The 20,778-nt window shown below is 45.5% G+C and overlaps 2 protein-coding genes across 2 annotated transcripts; one reads left to right on the forward strand and one right to left on the reverse strand.

The window, feature by feature from the left end:
- Positions 1–32: 32 nt before the first annotated feature.
- On the forward strand, positions 33–1,863 carry LOC106651315 (putative ankyrin repeat protein RF_0381). The gene is made up of 2 exons (XM_014369755.1): positions 33–241; positions 407–1,863. The coding sequence occupies exons 1-2, from the start codon at positions 154–156 to the stop codon at positions 1,861–1,863; spliced, it is 1,545 nt and encodes a 514-aa protein (XP_014225241.1). The 5' UTR covers positions 33–153.
- Positions 1,864–2,036: 173 nt separating this feature from the next.
- LOC106651693 (adenylate cyclase type 2) lies at positions 2,037–20,444 on the reverse strand. Its single transcript, XM_014370328.2, has 16 exons — positions 19,277–20,444; positions 13,782–13,966; positions 12,043–12,396; positions 11,777–11,971; positions 11,540–11,646; positions 11,306–11,417; positions 7,871–8,157; positions 7,560–7,692; positions 7,217–7,299; positions 6,327–6,432; positions 6,194–6,252; positions 5,658–6,111; positions 5,435–5,598; positions 4,859–5,366; positions 4,685–4,799; positions 2,037–4,603 (listed from the first exon to the last, which is right to left on the reverse strand). The coding sequence occupies exons 1-16, from the start codon at positions 19,287–19,289 to the stop codon at positions 4,338–4,340; spliced, it is 3,141 nt and encodes a 1,046-aa protein (XP_014225814.1). The 5' UTR covers positions 19,290–20,444; the 3' UTR covers positions 2,037–4,337.
- Positions 20,445–20,778: the final 334 nt, after the last annotated feature.

A 20,778-nucleotide genomic window follows, 5' to 3' on the forward strand; every position in this document is an offset into this window, starting at 1 on the left:
TTCGATTTGCGACTTCCTTGTTGTAACGACAATCGGCCTCTTTTTACGTTTCTCATAACTCATTGCACAATTTTCGACAACGTTTCACTTGATTTTTACCAGTTTAATATTTCAAAGTTTAGTAACCATTGAAGTTTATCATCTACGGAAAATATGGAAGAAGTAGTAAAAACTGCAGCTGCGAACGAGCAAGTTCATCAAACACAAACGCAACAGCAAGTTCCGTTTCATCCTACGCCTGGTTAGTAGACATTCAATTTTTTGTATTTTATTTTCTAACTTGATCAATTTGTTCACGAGTACTCACAATAAGGCACTATTTATGCCATTTTATTATCAATTTATACATCAGTCGATACAAAATAAGAAAAATTGACTGAACACTTTTTCTCGTTTTTTGTTGCAGAATATTTAATTGCAATTAATCCAGAAAAATTAACCATTACCAAGCTTATGAAAGCCGTCAAAAATAATAACTATGATGCTATTCAGAAGTCTCTGGCTGCATATGGTATGCCCAAGAATGGTACTAAGACAACCGATTACTTGATATTACAGACAGCTATCAATCGTAAGCATAAAGAAGTTGCCAATCTTTTGCTTCAGTACAACTGCAACGTGAATGATTGTTCGGAAAGTGCTCAACATATACAAACCCCTCTTTACCTTGCTGTTGATCAACATGATTATGAATTGGTTGATTCACTTCTCATGCGAGGTGCTCTCATCGACATGAAAAGCCAGCGAACTGGTCGTACTCCAATGCACGAGGCTGCGATCAAAAAACAGTATAAGTCCTTATACAGGATGCTAGATTTTCCAGGAAAAGTGAATATACTAGATGATGAAAACCAAACAGTTTTACAAATTCTTCTTGAGCAGCATGCTTTTCAAAATGTTGGCAATGTTCAATTGCATCCATTGCTCATCAAGAAACTTTTATCTAAAGGAGCGCTCATAAACATCAGAGGATGTAATGGATTATCACTTTTACACATAGCAGCTTTACTGAAGAAAAAAGATGTTCTATTAATATTATTAACATCTGTTCAAGCCCAAGGTTTAATAAATGCTTTAGATAATCAAAACAATTCGATACTCCATGCTTTACTTAGTACAAATGGCATCTACGCAGATAATGCTGAAGAAGAAGAAAATTTAAGTGCTTTCATAAGTATACTTCAACTTGGAGCTTATTTTGATGTTACTAATAAACGAGGTCAACAACCTATACATTTGGCTGCAAAAAATAAACATTTCAAAATATTTGACTTAGCATTAAAGTACACTCCAGATGTAAATGTTGTAGATGTAGATGGCAAATCTATTCTTCATTATTTTCTAGAAAACGTACCTCAATTTTCTCCAGAACGGCTTGCAGATTATAAATCTCTTCTGAAAACAGTTATATCAAAAGGTGCAATTGTCGATGCTATAAGTAATACTGGTGATGTTCCTCTTCACATGGCAGTCAAATATCATGATTTTGAAGTATTTCTAATATTATTATCAGGCATTGGCAATATAAATGCTCTAGACCATAATAAAAATACAGTGTTGCATTTCTTGATGGAAAGAAGTGATTGTACACTAGATGTTATAGGATTACTGATAAATAGAGGCATATGCATAAATGCAGTCAACGAAAATGGTGAAACAGCTTTAGACATTGCTGCCAAACGAAAACGAATGGAATTATTTAATCTTTTAAAACAGTACGATCCATCTAATCAGATGAATGCATTAAATTTAATTAACGGTGAAGTAACAGAGGAAGCTACTTATGGTAAACGACCACTGAGTCCAAGTATAAATAATCAGGATCCTTTGTCAAAGAAAGTCAAATCTTCTGAAAATTCTTAGTTTATATTTTGCAATTACTTTTAAGGATAACATTTTATTTCTAAATTTGCAATCAAAAGTTTATGTGCTTCTAATTCTTAAGGAAAAATCCTGATACTTTTAGAAATTTTATGTATTAGTTTAAGAAGATTTTGAAATACATTTTTATTAATTCATGCGATGTTATGTGTCATTTAAAATTCCTAAGTAATGAGTTAAAAGTTGAAACTAAGGTTTTTTGTGTTTATGTAAGTAAGTAATACTTATGCTTTTTAAACTAAAAATTTTTGAGAATAAGTTGAAATAAATACTTTAAGCAAACACTGTCTTCGTTAGTGTAAGTGTTATGAGTTTTAAAAAAACCTAGCTTGAAATGTTTTTATTGGGGATAATGATATTATGTTGATAAATAAATAATTGAAATGAATAAATTCCATATTTTTTGATAAAATTATACTCAATAAACACACTAGAATAATTAACGAATAACAATTTTCATTGTTTCAGGAGCTTTAGAATTCATATTTTCTTTAACTGTATAAAGTAGCATTATCTATTGAGAATATTTGGCGCAATTATGTGCATTTTAGTACTTTATTATAATTGAATGATGATCTGTGAGCTTGTAATACTGTACATTAAACAAATATGCACTAAAAATAAAGAAAAAATGCCTAATTCGGATTGCTTTATTTAGCTGCAATTACTTTCTTGGTCATCTGCACCGCAGTTTCTTCGTGATCTTCGGTTTACACGTGTAGGCTCGATGCATCAATAAGGCTCTTGATTCTAGAGCTCGTCGAAGATTACTCGGTAGTATTCGAGTACTTTGATTACTTCATTTTTGATAATTTCTTGTTACAGATTGCTCGCAGATACAGCGCATATGCATACTTTAGATAAAGCCATTAAAACTGCGATTATTTATACATTCTCCATTCTGTGCGAGTGTTAATTTATTGATAGGATCTTCAAAATATAGAACTCTTTCCCTTGTTCACCATGTCATTTTCCTATACAACATATTCGACGTTCGATATAAATAGTAAGCGTTTCTGACGCCCCATCCGGTGCACTTGACCGCCAACAATATTATTAGCTTGTTTCTGAAATATTTCACCCAAGTCAGTGCTAAACAAGTGTGCAAAATTTTTCTAGCTTACTTCAAGTCTTGATGAACTTAACTACCTTTATAGTTACGCAGTTTGCTAAAGTCAACTTTAACTCTCTCAACATAATGCGAAAAATGTTCAACTCGACTTTATAATTGCACGAGTCACAACACAGTAAATAAATAAATAGATTGAAAATTGAATTTTAGCTTTCTGATAATTATATATGCCGATGAGGTGCTAACGTGTCTCTTGATGAAATCAAAAATATAATACTCGAGGCAGGTGATATTTTACTGTAGTTGCAGAAAATAATGCAATTTTAATCCCAACTATATTAAAACAAAAGGAATTCTAAAAAGTAAGTTTAAAAAAATAATCAGAATTCCTTAAATTCAAGTTGCAAAATTGATTAAACTTTAACTTTTCGCAAAATCATTTTCCGACGGTTGATTTTGAACTTAAAAACGAAAAAGCTGAATATTTTTCTAATGGCAACACAACGTAATGCAAGTCTATCTTTTAAGTTTTAAAGAAAAAACGCATTTTATGATGTTTTTTTTGTTGGAATTTTATCATTTTTCTCCTTTAAAACATACATTAAATATGAACAATTTTCATCAGTTTTTGCTAGATACCTAAATGATAAGTAAAATATTCCTCTTCTTACTATTGACTCATTCACATATTTGAAATTACTAATTTTATACTACGAAATGAGAAAGGATTGCTTAATGAACGAGGAATACATCGATTTATAAAAAAGAAAACGCTCAACGTATTTACATAAAAATACGAATACAAAGTTTCAGGTATAGCTCCAACCATTCATTTAAGTGATTCACTCGTTTACAACTTGATCATTTACAATCTACTTTTGATGAAACGAAAGACCAGAAAGTCGAAAAATATATTACAATAATTGACTGAAACATTTGTCGATATTCTTCATTGTAATTACACCGAACGAAGGAATTGATTTACAATTTACACGCAGATAAAATTGTACAACTTTTGAATGGAAAAATGTTATTTCATAAGAAAGACACATACATCGAGATGGATTTACAAAGGATACTAGGCCGACGCGTCGCGACGCCGTCAAGAGTGCGTTACACCTCCATGAAAATGTAAGTTTGCTGACAAAATGAGCTAATATTATCGTTTACGAAATGTCCTAACTATAAACATCAATGATAGAGTCGATGTCGGCCGATAAATACGTATAGATCGAGAGATCGGCATAGATATACAATTGTCACATTTAATAGAGGTAAAATGGTTAACCACAAAACGCAGAGAGAGAGAGAGATATCGTTCTCGAGATTTCGTATCGGCTCGATCATCGGCTCGCGTTGGCTTTTAATTTGAGCCGCGAGCAGTTCAGTAGGTGCTCTGGCGATTGTCGAAGGGCGTCTTGACGAAGTACGTCGTGAGGGTGCCCTTGCCCTTGACGTAGGTGGGGCCGCGACAGGTGAGCTCGTAGCCGGCGTTCTTGAGTATGCGCGCCGTGTCCTCGGTGACCTGGATGCGGCCCATCTGTCCGCAGCTGTCCATGCGCGAGGCCACGTTCACCGTGTTGCCCCAGATGTCGTATTGGGGCTTCTGGGCGCCCACCACCCCGGCTATCACCGGCCCGTGGTTCAATCCTGTCGACGACGTTCGTTCGTTGTATGAGCTTAAGCTTCGTTAGCTACTTGCAAATTATAATGTACGTGACGCGCGCTTACCTATCCTCAATTTGAATTTCTGAAAAGACTCGCGATTTATCTGATCGAGCAGGGTCATGAGCGAGATGGCGAATTCCACGAGGACGACGACGTTGTGCTCCTCTTTTCTACTGGCCTGCAAATATAAATCGAGTCTCAGCAAATGTCAAGTTGATCTCTAGTTCGAGCGAGTACCTTGGGATTGAGGCCGGTCTCGGTACCGGGGCTGAGGCCGCAAGCCAGCATATAAGTGCTGCCGATGGTCTTGATCTTCTCGATGCTCGAGTACTTGGGCTTGAGCAGGAGCTTGTCGAAGTCGCAGATGATCTCGTTGAGCAGTCTGAGACACTCTAGGCCTTGCTTGTTGATGTCGGTCTCGTCGTAGAACTCCTTGTAGTTGGGTATCGAGGCGAACATGACGGCGATGCAGTCGTAGCTCTCGTGGTAGAGGTCCTTCTGGAGCTCGGCCTTCTCGCGGGTCTCGAGGAAGTGGCCGGCCACGTGGGCCGGCAGGATGTTCTCCAGGAGTATCTTGTTGATGCCGCGCATCGTCTCCACCTCGTCCTGCTCGACCTTGAGCTTGTTCTGCCAGAGAAAGTCGATCCTCGAGGTGTACTCGATGCGCCGGTCGAGCACGTGCAGCATCAGCGCGACCAGGCACAAGAGAAAGCCGATTTGCAACAGGTAGTTCAGGGCCCCGAATCTGCCAACGCACACAAACATCTCGGTAAAACTCGACTCTTTGCTTCTTAGTTATATACCTTTACTTACTCGCTCGATGGATCCTCGTAAAAGTCCTGAATGATTGGGTGCTGAGAAAATATAGCGAGAATCGTCGCGATCGACAAGACCATCACGAGGAGTTTGAGTATTGAGCCGACCCTCAGGTGGGTCCATCCTATGAGTAGACTGACGGTGGCGCTTTTGACGTACATCTATGGATAGCGAACGTTACGCCTGGCAAATGCAATCGGCTCAAAAGGCTAATACTCACGGTGGCGATGCTGCTGTCCCGAGGGTCCTGTTGGTCCTCTCGGTCCTCTTGGGAATCGGTGAGATCGACGAGGCTCACTCCCGACGAGCAGACCGCCAACACGGTCGTGAGCAAGTAGACGGCCACGCGAATGGCCCGGCTCAGGAGCACGCGTTCCTCGCCGGGATCGATGCCACCGTCGACGGGCCTCGAGCGGCTCTTGCGGCTCGCCAGCCAGGATATCACCGAGAGGCAGAGCAGACAGAGTAGTCCAGCGCCGAAGCAGCCCAAAACCGTCAGGCTTCGGGGCAGATAGCAGATCTGCAGGAGGAACATGACGAGGTAGAGGAGGCTCGACACCAGCACGTACCAGGGGTACTGGTCGTCGGGCTGCTCCCGGTACTGTCGCTCTCGCTCCGCGTCCTTGAACCAGTAAGTCAAGCTCGACATGCCGTCGCGCTTGCCGCACCACTGCCTGTACGTCCACGCAAACACAATTACATGTTATATGTAGTCTGAGTTACGAGTATCTCGATAGTGCTCGATTTTATATTTACCTGACGTCGAAGCAGCTCGTGTTGTTCGACAGCAGATTGGACTCGATCATGGCGATACTCTGCAAAATTAATTGGCTCTCGATCAGCTCGGATGCCTGTTTGATGCTATATTACTTATAAACTTAAAACTTACGTTGAGGCCAATGTTCTTGGCCAGGGTCGACTCGGCTATGTTGGCGAACGGCTTATCCGCACCCCAGCACTCGACGTACTTGGTCATTTTGCTGCTCGGTCTGGACCTAAGCAGTAAGGGGCTATTACAGGTTGAAAATAATGAAAAAAAAAGCTATTTTCATCATCATTTTCCGTCTGCTTTATTATACATTCACATGCTTATTCAATGTCAAGGATTGAAAAACGATTCAAAAACATTTTTTAAATATTTTTTTAGTTTTTTATCAACTTTGTAAAAATGGCTGACAGTTAATCTCAGCATCTACTCAGCCGATCTTTACCAAATTTCTTTATTATCGTATGATCCAAAAAATATACCACAAAAAAAGAACATTTGATTTAAAAAACAAAATGTAACAACTTGGAAATTGAAAAAAAACCTTAATTATAGGTTCTTTATCATTTCATACTTATTCAAGATTTTCTTCTTGTTGTTATTTTTTGGTAAATTATATATTCCTTCGTATAGCGTGTACAATTGTATTAGGATCGGCTCACTAGGTCCGGAGATTAACTTTTCGTCATGCCAAACGACATCGTCCCGAGATGAAAACGTTCAAAATTTCGATCTGACATTGAATTCCGTCCATACGCTTGTACTCAATTCTGATTTTGACTGATTTAAAGTCCGAATTTTCGTACAATATTTTAGAAGATGGTTCTCTGAAGCATTAACAATTTGAAAATGGAACGAAAAAAAGGTTTCAAAAAGTTCAACCAGTAATATTCCCTTAAATAAATGAAAAATTTACTCGCGCGCAGGTAAAAGACTAACATCGTGCAAGAAATCAGCAACTTTTGACCGAAAGTCGCAGCCATGTGTAATGTATATGGAAGCAGGGCCATTACCTCGAGGGCACAGAGCCACCGGTGGGTCGGAGCAGGGTACTCTCTTTGCCAGTCTCGACTGTCTGTGCATCGCCGTTGCCTTTCTGTACAGCAGAAAAAAGAGAAAGAAAAAAGAAATAAAAGAAAGGGAAAATAAAAGATATAACAACGTTAGCTGCGGGTCGTGTACGCGTCGCTGCTCGGGGTGCTTTGCTGATTTGCTATATAGCTACAGCGTGCGCGCATCCGCCGACGCTAATTATGTTTATATGTAAAGAGAGAGAGTAAAAGAGCGGCCGGGAGCAGCTTTGGTTCTCCTCTTGTTTCTCGAGGGGTAAGAGCAGCTGGAAAGCTAAGAATTTACCTTGGGTGGAACAATGAGGTAGGTCTCGACTTTGTGCTCGGCCAGATAGGACTCCCGGTCGGGGCCGTTGCCGGGCTCGACTTGGAAGCGATCCCCGAGATGCTGCAGCGTCGCCTTTGTTACGTGCACGCGCCTGCAAATTCACAAAACTCGATCAGTATTATTATTGTGCTTTGGGCGCGCGTCGTAAGCTCTCAATGGAGAATAATAATCGCGGCGCAGCGAAGCTATTAAGGCTGCGATAGCGTCGATGTATACATAGTTGGCACGTCTGTTATATAGGAGAAAGAGGTGGTATATAATATACGAACCCGGGCAAACCGCCGCTCTCCATGTGATTGGCCAACGTGACGTCGTCGCTCCAGACGTCGAATTGCCATTTCCGCAGGCCTAGGACACCGCAGAGCACGTTGCCCGTGTGTATGCCAATCCTCATGTCGACGTTGAAGCCAGTCGCCTCGCGCACGAACCTTATGGCCTCGATCATCTCCAGGCCCATCTTGACGCAGTTGTAGGCGTGATTCGGCCGCGACACCGGCAGCCCCGACACGCAGTAGTAGCAGTCGCCCAGGATCTTGATTCTCATGCACTTGTTGTCCTGCGTGTCGAGATGTAACAACGGCTTTTTATACAAAATTATGGAAATGCGAGCGCGAGCTTAGTGCACAACTGCACTCGCGCGCGGGAGGAGCGATTTGGAAACTTTTCCAAGGGCCAACTTTGCCCAAGCATACGTAGCTCGTTCGAGCTAACTTTTCAAAGGATCCGCAGGTGCAATAATGTATGCCCGCGGCAAAAGTTTGCTCGAGTCGCGAGCGCAGGCTTTGCCAACGTAATACGTTATATGTTTGGGGGCTTTTGTCGCGCGCATCCAGTAATTCGTCAGTCGTACGCGGACAATTTATTTTTCCGCTCGCGCGCATTGTACTTCCGAGCACAATGCCGTACGATATGCTCGAATTCCAGGACAAATGGTTGTATTTACGACGTGTAGTAGTACAGCGAAGAGAAAATTCCGAGCCCCAGTCGATGAGTATATCACGATTATCGCTGCTATTTTTCCAGTTTTCCCGCGCTGCTCGGCGTACAAAAAACGTATACGCTCCCTTTGGCCGCATTAAGGATGCTGCGTATACACGCAGATAGACGGGGGTGTGCATACAGTATAGTTGAAGCGCGAGTACTCGGGGGCCGCATAATATCGTGTATAGCGTACATGCGCTCCAGTTGCACTCACACGCGCATGTATTATACACACAGGCTGCAGTGCATGGAGCTCTGCGGCTGCTGCTGCTGCTGCAGCGGGAGCTTGGGAGCTCGCCTCGACACCCACTGACGCTTTCTCTCTCTCTCTCTCTCGCTCTATCTATCGGCGTATGGAGCGCGATCCGAGTAGCAGCCACAGCAGCAACAGCATCGGCAGCACTCAATGAACGGAGAAATTTTCCTCTTTGTTGCGAGTACGTTTGCACGGAAATTATGCCCGGAGTTATCTAGCAACGCATACTTGGCCGCTTGTATATATACTGCAAGAAATTTATTCAAGACATTTATACGCCACGTGTTTATCGAATTTTTTCTTTCGCTCTTTATAATTTCAACGGCATCATTTACGGAGCTTGGAGTTTACTCGGTTAGCTTCTCTACCTACCCGCGTGTATCCACCTACATACTTTGCTTTAATCGAGTTATGAAAGAGCTCTACTACCGCTGCTGCCTCTGTTGCTGCAAGCGCAACGGCGTCATCGCGTTCAGGGCTAATTCTATATAGAGGCGTGCAACTTGGCGAAACTTTGCGCTAGACTTGACGTTTCCAAAGCGATGTAACGTGTCGCGATCGAGATTTTCATCGATGCGATAAAAAGCTCGATTCCGATTCGGGTGCGAGCCGCTGATTTATGGTCCCTCTTACAGCCCCCGGCAGCAGAGGTGATGATTGTTGGGCCAAACTTTTACGCGGGCCGCAGGAACATTTTTACTTTTACAAGCAGCCGCTAAAGTTCGTATATTACGGGTAGCAGCCGAGGTGGTGCGCACCGAGCTTGCGAGCGGCGCGTGTTTCGGATGCTTTCCTCGCACGCTATATACATATTAATACAGCGAAGGGGGGCTCGTTTGATTTCGCAGCAAAATACGAGACATGCCCCGCAAGCTCGATGAGCGTAATTAAAAATTCATGTTGGCGTAGCGCGTAAACAACGAAAAACGTACACGCGCGCGTATATCGACAGTCCCCACGAAGAGTAACACGTTTCTGTGTTAATTTAAATGGAAACGTGTTACTCTTCGTGGGGACCGTCGATATCGTCGCGTTATTCCACGGGCGCGCGTTTTTTCTCTCTCTCTCTCTCTCTCCAGCTCGGCTGTGCAGCATACGGGGCAAACATCGACGGAAATTCTCGAAACGTGTTACGGAATTAATTTCGTCAGTTGGCCGCGGCCGTTCCGTTATTCAATTCGTGTGCGCGCACCGGGTCGCTCGGATTTCTCGCCAGCTTTTTTTCGAGCGCTCTCGCACAGCTCGCGAACAATCGTATCGCGTCCGGACAGCTCCCGATACGCCGCCCACGACTCCATTGAGAATCGTAAACATAAATTTCGAGCGCGCTCGAGGTTATTTATTAAAAGGTCGCGCGCGCGCGTTTCTCGCTGCACCATATTATATACTGCACCTTTGCCTCGAATTAATCTTACCTAAGAAGCTTCTTTACTTTAATCCTCGATTTAGCCACGTGGAGCTCGCTCGCCATCGTTCATAAATTAATATTTTCACCTCGATCGTAGCGGCCTGTGAGTACCTGCAGAGTTCAGCTAAAGGATACGACAGTTTGTGTATACGCACGCGTTGTGGCCTACCATAGAGCAATTAAACCTTAATAGCTACGGCGGATGGGAAATTCCGAACGTCGTGCTTGATTAAATGTATGAATTTCGCTAGTCGCTTAATTTTTTTGCACCATAATCTCGTCGAAGCGATTATCGTGTCGCGAGTGAAAAATTTTACCTTCTATACCCCGGTTGCAGGGATAATTTTTTATGCCTCCGGCTGACTATAATCTCTCGGGGCTTATGAGTATATATATCCGTACGAACCATACTTGCCAAATTAGCGTAATAAATGATGTTCTCAGGGTAGTTTTTTTTAATGCGACTCAAGGGCACTTGAAAAATGTCTGAAAAATTTCATTCGGAAAAATGTTGCAAAATGTTGAAAAAACTTTGAAGAAAGAAAAACACATTAGGCCTTGAGCAAAGAGCCCCCGCGTCTATACGCGTACGCGCTCCGACGTAATCCGATCAAATATTTTGGCTCTTGGGTAAAAAAAGAAAACGGAGGCGAGGATAGAATTTCCTTCCCCTCGAGCTTTCTCGCACAGATGCGCGCACACGCTACGGAGCGAGGAAATTGAATATAGATTCCGCGAGAGAGCACGACAAAATCAAATTGCCATGCGCATTGTTTGCATGCGTACGTCGCATTTGTCTTCGTGTACGCGCGCTTCGACGTGATTCCCGGCGCGCACCAAGAAGCCCCGAGCAAATTGAAATTTCATTAGGACCGGTGAAAAAATAGACACCGAGTCGTGCAAAGTCATCGTGCATCACAGTCACGGTGACGGCACCTCGTAATTATGCGTGAATAAATACTGAAAATTTCTCGGTAATTAGTGGAAAGAGAGCGGCTCGATTAAGGAGGGGAAGTTCGATCTAGTTATATTGCTAGTGCTTATGGTTATTATGCCTACCTGAGCAATCTGATCGAAGCGGCCGAAGAGCTCGTTGAGCGTCTTGACGAGGTCCGAGGCCGACAGCTGCTCCGACAGAGGCGTAAAATTCACGATGTCCGCGTAGAGTATGCTGCAGCAGAGAGTAGAGAGTAGTAAAGTAGCAGAAAAACATTTTCATCGTTTATTCAGATGTTACGTTGCGGAGCTTGAAGCTCGAAGGGCCAGGGGTATAAATTCGAGATCGCACTTTACCTCACATTGTTGTGGCGTTGCACGTACATCTCGTGGAATCTCGTTTGCTTGTGTTTGCTCACCTCCTGGCATGCGTCGGCCATTTTCAGCATGATGCTCCGTTTGACCTGCGAAGAGCACACACGCATAAACTCGTTTTACTTTTTTTTTTCGCAGCTCCTTTTTACTCGCTTCGCACTTTCGTCCTCCCCTCGTGTCGCATTCGTGCGGCGCAGTGAATAATACACACACACTCACCTCGGCGGCGATGTAGGCCGGTATGACGCTAAGTAACAGCTGCTCCTGCTGCTCGCGCTCGCTCTCGAGTTTTATCCTCGACTCGATTATCGTCTTGGTGCTGGCGAACGTCTGCTGATGGGCTCGAGACGTTAGCACTCGATAATAGAGACCCGCTATCAAGGCCGATAATGCGAAGAACGCGTCGCTCTGCACCTGTGCGCGCATAGACGACGACGATAGAGACGCGATATAGACACGAGTTAAGATGTATCAGGGCAACTCACCTGCCAGGACTTTAAGCCGTCGTCGTAAAAGAGCAGCAGCAGGCACCTCTGGAGCAGAAAGATGATGGACAGTCCGAGGCCGAAGAGGCCGGGCACGTGGAAGCCGGCCTTGGGCAGGGTCGCGACGATCGCCAGGATGGCCACGAAGGCGGGCACGGGCGCTCTGAGAGCCAGGCAGCCGAAGCCGAGGCTGAAGCTCGCAGCCAGGCCCAGGCAGATCCTCGTCCTCCTCGAGTTGAGACCGGCGGGCAGCTGGGCCAGCACGAGGAGGCTCAGCGAGGCCAGCAGCATGGTCGCCAGCACCGCCATGGGTATCAGCATCGTCTGCATCCTCTCCAGGTCCTGCGAAAAGTCCTGCGCACACAAAATTTCGCTCGAAAAAATGCGGACAAAAGCCAAGTAAAAATGGCTAAAACAATAACGACGTGTCCGAGATGGCATGTATCTGGTCGATAAATCGCTCGGTATACGTTGCTCGGTCGCTCGGTCGCGAGAGAGAGAGAAAACGACACATGGCCTCCGGCAGCAAAGACGCGAGCTCCGTATGAAATGAAAACACGCTTATCTACATATATAACAGTTATTTTCAATGGAAAAGCAGAGTAGGCGCGAGTGTGTACGTTATGTGTGCATACATTGTAGTATTATATAGTGCTCTGCGTGCGATAGGTGTAGCATAGGGACGAGCTAGCAAGGATGAGACCATTTTTTATCACCGCGTGCGTATGCTCTCTTGCTCTCGCATCTAGTTTTTTATATGCATATACATCAGGCCGAGAACCTATACACATAGCCAGAGAGAGAGAGAGAGAGAGAGAGAGAGTAAATAAACGTCCTTTGTAAGCTTTTTTATTTTATTTCTCAAGCCTGATCAATTCATAGGTTCAGAGACTTTTTGACTCGTTTCTTTTTATTATACGCGCGGCGACTTGATTGAAATTTCCGAGGCTCAAAGAGAAGCTTGGCCGATTGATCAGTCCGCGTTCGAGATTCGCTACAAGCTCGAAATTACGCGAGGAGGCCAGTGTAGTGTTGCACATTTTTGAAAGAGCTCGAGCGCGCTTCAAACTACTACGTTACTCGATGGATATTATAACGCGTCCTCGTCGTCCGGGGTGTTGGTAATTAAACGATCATTTATAAGAATTTCATTAAAAGACGGCGGCTAATTAAATTGACGCTGCGGCTTGGTAAAGTTCAGGTCCCGATAGCGCGTCGACGTATTTTGCCTATTTTTTTTTCTCTCTCTCTCTCTCGAGCGGATTCGCGCTAATGAATCTCGGCTGGAGCATATACTACTCGACGAGGCGAGCCTGAACCCGATGCAGGCATGTGTGTGTGTGTGTGCGGTGACAATATGTATATGAGCCGCTGCGTACGCGGCAGCTGTTTGTCGTGCGAAATTCACCCGACGCGAGTATGCTCACGTCTATATAGCTTATACTCGCTTATATGTATACATCGAGTCGTGCAAGTCTATATCCAACGCCGCGTGTGGCCTCTCTGCACTTGGCTAAAACTTCCGTACTCGCGTATACGTTACATAGTCTATCTGCGATCGAGCCAAGCCGCGTGTAATATCTCGATTAAACTTTTATCCTGCACACCTCTCGACGACTGACCGACGCTCGACCGTGTAGTAGAACCTGTACTTTATTTATATAGGCTGCCGCCTGGCGCGATGTAGCTCGATGTGTGCTTTTGCGCGTGTGTGTGGGGTATAGGTACTATATACTCACGTAGAGGCAGAGGAGGGCGCAGAGGGCCGAGAAGGTGGCGATAGCGGCAACAGTCAGCACACCCGTGTAAAGCGACGCCGTCAGTTTACCCTCGTATCTGTCTCGGAGCTCTCGCAGTTCCTCGTCGCCGCACTCATCTGTCCCCGATGCCGTCGTTGCCGTTGCCACTGTCGCTGCCACTGCGCCTGCAGTCATATACATACATACATCGATCGATCGAGTCGTTATAGCACCTTTCGATTTATATTTCGCGCCGAGAAAATTACTCGCGCCAAAGCTTGGCCAAAAGTTGCCGTATAAAGTAGCTGATTCGATTACATATATTATCGTGCGTAGGATCGCGCATCAAAGTTTACGCAGCGCCCCAAGTGCTCCACAAGTGTCGACTTTGCTGCTGCTACTGCTGCTGCACTCGAGCGCGCGGCGCAAAATTCCTCCCTTAATTTCGATTTAGCCGCCGACCTTTTGGGACGCACATTTTAGCTTATACGTACATCCAAGGACGCGTCGGGCCGAATCACGAGCGATGCCTCGGCGCGGCTGCTATACGCGATAAAAAATCTCTGAAAGCCGAGTGAAAAATGAAGAGTACGTGAGGCGAGCGCCCAAGGTCTCGAGAGGCTGCGATTTTGCGCCTTTGAAACAATCGATTCTCTCTCTATCTCTCGCGCGCGTCGTCTCCACTCCCGTCTCTCTCGGCACTCGGGGGTTTTAATAATAATTTTCGCAGCAAATCCCCGTTTAATCCGCGCGAGCGCCCGCGAGGATTATATCTCGCAAAAAGCGAATGAAAAAAAAAAGTAGTAGAGTCGAGTCGAGCCCGCATCGTAGGGATGAAAAAGGATCCGGTCGGACTGCACGCACGCGTCGAGCCGCGTACGATCGACCGCGTGATGTATCGCGGCTGCAACTGGCCCACGACGTTTGGCTCTCGAGCCAAGAGCAGTCGAAATTCATATATAGTTTGCGGTCCGAGAAGAAAAACGCCATACGCTCGGTACGGTGCTGGTTAAATTTAGAAGCGGGTAAAGTCAGCTGGGTCGTCGGGGCCATTTGCCGAGCGATTATCGCGTTTTCATTCTCGTGGTGCTCGTGGGCGATCAGAGCTCGTGTGCGCAGGTGTATACCAGCCAATGGCTCGCGCCTATATACTCTTAATGAAAAGTCGCGCAGTAGCTACACTATACGGAGTTATACCTCGTTATAGCTGGCTTTGCACTCTTTTGTTCCGGCTTATATCCGTGTCTGACGCACATTGCACGCGTAATTGCGCTTACTGCGGCCGATAATTCGATTGGGAAAAGTCAATGAAAGACGATGTAGACGATCGTTATATAGCTGCGTGTACTCCGAGCACACCCGAGGGACTTGGCAGGGAGTTGCATGTAACCGCAGGTCGGACGATTCGATTTCGCAAGTTTGGTCGTCGTGCGACGTGATCTCGACTCGATTGCGCGAGAAAAGAAGAATTATAAAAAAATCGATTGATTATCGCCGATACTCATTCGCTCCGTTATTTCTTTTCGTTATTGTTGTTGTTGTTGTTTTTTTTTTCAATGCCACTGCTTCGTACGTTACCCTTCGTTTGTTACAAGCTCATACAAGATTATTAACGGTCAGGGTTTACCAATAAGCGGAATTTCTATAATAATAAGGCCGAGAGCCGATGCTGCACTGCTTGCATTGCGAGAGAAGGAGAGAGAGAGTATAAATATTGATCTCGGCTCTGTATTAATAATTGTGTACGCGCGCACGCGATTCTATCTCTCTCTCTCTCTCTCTCTCTCTCGTCTTGTTCTTTCATATGCACTAAATAGCGTCAACTAAATTTTCTCCTTTATTTCTCTCTCTCTCTCTCTGCTGCTGCTACACGTGAATATTTCAACTATATGAATGTGCTACGTCGAGGCGACTGTGCGTGTGTATGCATACGCGTGTGTACACAGCGAGCGAGCGAGCGAGCGAGCGAGAGAGTAACAGGGAGACCCTTTGAAACTTTAACGTTAGTACATCGTCAGGCGCTTGTAACTTTGAATTTTGCAACTCTTGCCTTGTATATATACATAGACATAGCGGCTTTGTGGCTCGGAACATTATATAAAAGCTCCGAGCTATATCATCCGCGGATAATTAAGCTCGTGCTCGCCACCAACTTTGTGCATTTTTTCTTCCGTCCTTTGTTGATGTCGCGTTAATGCCACAGCTTCCGATGTGCGAGCCGTACATCTACTATACGGTGTCAAATTCAATCGTTCGACGCGTCCGTTTAAATGATTTGAAATATCAGGGCTATTAAAACTTGTGCGCGCACTCGGTATAACGCGTTTGCCGCTCAAGACTTTAACGCACCGCATCGCGGAAGCTCCGACACGCGCGCGTAAGCTTTAACGGCCTACTTTACGAGCAGCTGAAAAGCTATTAGCGTAACCGAAGCCACCGCTGCTGCTGCTGCCCCCGCGCGCACCTTAACACACCGGATTAATTCATTTGTTTTCTTTGCTGGCTTTTCTCGCTGATCGAGAGAGTCGAGGGCAGTTTTTGGAACACCCAAGTCGTGCAGCCCGACTCCATTAACTTGGCTTTTATTATTCTTGCAAAGCCCTATACTAATTATGTATCGACGTCCGACCACCCAGCCGTAAAACTCGCGAATTTTCAAATTTACTCACTCGAATCGAGTGATTTCGCTGAAACACCCGTATAATCGCGACGCGCCTACGGAGTTTCGACCTACTCGCGCTCGACGTAGCTTGGTTTTATATTTGACTTTCGGCCCGTATTCGTCTCGGCCAAATGTCCAGACGCATTTCCGCTGCTCGAGAGACGCAAATACGAGAAAAATTGGTACGTGTAATATTTCAGTCGTCGCCGAGCCGTGACTTGCTTTGCTGCGCTGGATAGGGCCCAAAGATTCAACGCGAATGCGACGAATCAAAATGTCGCTACAGCAAACTCCCGTCTAGCTGATTTTTCTATACGCTACTTCTTGGCAAGACGACTCGTTCGTTTCGTTTCTTCTTTGAGTTATTCGTCTAGTTAAGTAAACGAACAAGTTAAGCCGCTTGTTCGTTTACTTGTATGCGCCTTTGCGAGTAAGCGTACAATATAATTAATAATAATTGTTTTCGCAGCGGCGCAGTCTGGAAGTGGCGGAAAGATTTGCTCCCGCTGCTATATTATATTTTAATTAAATTCAGACTGCTGTTTATCATGTTATACGTTCTCATATCTAAGGCAGCATACGGAGGCAGAGCGAGTTGCGCGCAAGACGGTCGAATGTTGGAGAGCTGCTTTATTGTACGTATCGTAGTTAACGTAGGAATTCGCCAATTCTCTGCGGAGTTTTTCGCCGCGCCCCAGTAAAACTTTGAAATTTTGACGCTTCGAACGAGCTCGCGATTCGACGGATGATGTAAGAGGCGCGACGGATATTAACTATTTTATCTCGTGTCTCCTTGGGCGCGTGTAAACACGCGAGCGAGCGAGGATGGATCGGCGCGCGCAAACGAATGAACGAGCCGCAGCAGCAGCGGCAAAAATGTGCAAATGATTTGTCGAACGATTCGAGTGTGCCGCGAGCGGCCAATTGGCTCGCAGGGTCAAGCCGACTATCTCAATTGGACCTAAATGCGCGCTCGGACGGATCGCAGCGCGACAGCTTGTACGATTCGACCTACGCAACGAAACGCGTCGTCGAGGCTCTCTCAAAGTATTTTTTCGATTTTTATCTCGCGCACTCTCGGGAGGAAGGGTATCGAGTCATGCGCGAAATCACGTCCCGGACACCGGAGAAAGATTGGCTCGATTATTCGTCGGATATATTATACAGCCATTGGCCATTGTGCTTTGACCATTAAAACGAATCGAACGATCTCGGTGAGCCGCGCGTGTAAATGCCACGGCTTTCTCTCTCTCTCTCTAACCCGTATAATTTCGTTATAAACGGGCTCTTTATCAACAAATGGCGTTTGGCGTGTGCGCGCCGATCAATGAAATTCGATTAACGATACGTTTCGGCTCGTCGAGCTCTTTCCACTTGTCGTGTATAGGCGCTGCAGCGCCGCGCGATACGCGATACGCGTCAAGAAAAGTCGATTTTCGACCTGCGCGCGGCCGACTAATAAAGCACATATGCGTGCAGCATATATGCATCCATGCCATATACATTTTCCATAAACTCCGTCAATTTAGCGCTCGTATGCTGTACGCTGTCGGATCGTACGCATCTCGACGTGTAATTCCTCGCTTTGAACACTAATCGATTGCGTCAGCAGTAAAAACGTACGTAACGTACGTAAAACGCCTGCGTCCTTCGCACATGCTTTCTTCATACCCTTCTGCTCTTCTATCGTTCATCGTGTGCTCCAAACTTTTTGCGCATCTGTGTGCGTCTTTACTCTTAATCGTACATATAGACACGAGCGTAGAGCCGACAAAACAGCAGAGACTTTTAATATAGTCGCATCAGCTCCATTGACGCGGAGCAGCAGCAGCAGTCCTTTTCGCGTCAAAAGCTTATCGTACTCCTTGCAGCTAGTCGCCACGCCAATATTGCATCGTCGAAATTTCACGAGCTAGCAATTTCGGACGAATAATTTGCTTTGTCGAGTCGCTTATGTCGATGAGACGAAACTTGGCCTCGAGTCGAGGGATTGTCTCGGTCGTTCGATTTTCATCCGAGCCTTCTGCGTCGCTTCGAGTCAGGATAAATTTATCTATTACATGTACATTTTAAATGGTCGCGGAGCTGTCTCGTGTCTCGGCGTTTTTTCCTCCAGCTTCGTTTGTAAGTACAGGTCGTAAAAGAAACTTTTCCGCGCCTCTCGTGGTATAACGAGGCGAGCCTCGACGACGTTTAACGACGAGGCAAGAGCAAAAAAATGAAGGAAGTAAGGCGATACGTGGCTTTATTGGTCTTTTTCCGGCCGCAGCTGGCTTATATGCGACGCGTCAACCGATGTACGCATCCGATCGTGGCGTTCGATAAATTGTCTCCTTCTCCTTCTTCGCTCACTCTCTCTCTTTCTCTTCGCTAATGCGATTGTCTACTTGAGATTAATTGAAAAGAGAAAAAGGCTCGACGAAGCGATTCGACGTTAATTGACTCGGGCTCGACCTAATACGAGCTTATCATAGCGCGACATTTTCACGCCTCGATGCGATTCGGATTGAAACGGCGCCAATTCAGCTGCGTGTATAGCCAGCAGCCGAGAAATATCTATATATCCAACGTACATTACCCTCGCAATAATATATAAGCCTCTGTATAATACGAGTATAAACAAGACGATCTAGCATAATGGACGCTGATAGGAGAAACGAGATAATAGAGCTGGAATTGTGATCCGCGAAAGCGACTCAATTGCTCGACGCATTAGCTTTCCCGCCATCAACCTCTCGGCTACTTATTTTTTTTTTAACGCTGCCTGCACAATCGTCGTCGACTTTCGTCGTGTTTTTTTTTAAATAATAATTTAATTTATTTAAATATTTACCCGGCTCCTCCATATTGGGATGTGGCCTGCTGCACAGCTGAGCCTGGATCTCTCGAATAAATGTACTGCTGACAACTTTTATGAGCACCAACGCACTTGACCATTTGCTCGGTGGATCAGCGAATGCATTTTATCTCTCTCTCTCTCTCTCTCTCTCGGAAGCTCGTTCACGCGCGCTCGAGTGTGCTTTTAACGACTGTTTCTCACTTTTGAGCTCATTTTACCAATGCCCCGCAACATCAGCATGCGTACGTGCCAATAAATCAGTTTATGAATGTCCGAATTTTCTCCATATTATTCCAGGCGAACGCGCGTCAATGTATACCTTGTTACACGCTCCGTGCGACGCGACAAAATCCACTGGGCGACGTTATTTTACCCTATCGAATTGTTTGCTTCTTGAAATATTCAAACGCGGAGTAAATAATTTTCGCGTGCGATTCAAAAATATATCGCGACGCGATGAGAGAAAAACGATGACGCACGCCAATCCGATCGTCGGATGCGCCTTCGCGAAATTCTCGATTTACATGAAAATTTGCTGCAATTATTTATGCGAGTCGCGATCGCGCGCTCGTGCACAAGAGCAACAAAAAAAGTTCACAGGCCCGAGGGGAAGCGTCAACTTAAATATAGCAGCATCGCGAACTGGTCGCCCGGGAGCAACGACACTTTTTGTTGTCGAAATTCAGGCCTGCTGAGCATATTTCACGGGGACACGCCGCCCTGCACATCGCGCAAATAATCATGTTTCTCCATGAGGGAGCAGTCGCGGCTAATATAACGCCAAAGTTGGCCCGCTGACAAAACTATACACGCGTACGTAGGCGCACGCGGATCGTCGTCGCAACCGAATTGAAATAGAAACTCGCTATAATACAAGTGCGACTCGACTAATGGCCAGCTTCGATGAGCTTTTTGAGTGACACGTTCGACGGCCGATTGCGACTGGACAATTTTTCGATCGAGCTCGCCTCGATTGCTCGGCCAAGGAAATTAAGCCGCTGCTGCTTTTTTCTATTCTAGCGCAATATGTTTTTGAATCTATGAGCTTCCCACTATGAGACGCGAGACCGTGAATCGATACTTCGTTAGCACTACCGATTGAGCGATTGACAAGTAAATGTATATGCAGCTTGGATAAAAAGAGCCGTGGAGCCGGACCGGCCCGTCGCTCGCGACGGCTGCAACTGGTGGCAGTCATTTGGTCGAGGGAACGCCACGCGCTTCTGCAAGAGCTTCCTCCCCTCCGCGCGCATCGCCTCCTGCTATCTCTGCCCGCTCTCGGCTCGGAGCTTTCGCGTAGCCGCAAGTCGGCGCGCAGTCGCTAAGCGCGCGATCTCTCGCCGCCGTCGTTCCCCGTTGTTTCGTGCTAATATTGGAAATTTGCTTGGAAATCGTCGTCGTCGAACGCGCTGCTGCTACCCGATGAGATTGGCGCGACGCGCAGCTGCAGCCAAAGTGGCCTTTTATGAGCTTTTTTACAGCTGAATCGAGTCTTA

Source organism: Trichogramma pretiosum, unplaced genomic scaffold (genome assembly GCF_000599845.2).
Source record: "Trichogramma pretiosum strain Unisexual culture from Peru unplaced genomic scaffold, Tpre_2.0 scaffold9, whole genome shotgun sequence".
Classification (NCBI taxonomy): domain Eukaryota; kingdom Metazoa; phylum Arthropoda; class Insecta; order Hymenoptera; family Trichogrammatidae; genus Trichogramma; species Trichogramma pretiosum.

Coding starts and splice junctions, on each gene's coding strand:
- LOC106651315 (XM_014369755.1), top strand. CDS start 154: ATGGAAGAAGTAGTAAAAACTGCAGCTGCGAACGAGCAAGTTCATCAA. Junction 242..406: donor TCCGTTTCATCCTACGCCTG/GTTAGTAGACAT, acceptor TTTTTGTTGCAG/AATATTTAATTGCAATTAAT.
- LOC106651693 (XM_014370328.2), bottom strand. Junction 11,418..11,539: donor CAACGCCACAACAATGTGAG/GTAAAGTGCGAT, acceptor TCTCTGCTGCAG/CATACTCTACGCGGACATCG. Junction 6,433..7,216: donor GGTGGCTCTGTGCCCTCGAG/GTAATGGCCCTG, acceptor CTTACTGCTTAG/GTCCAGACCGAGCAGCAAAA.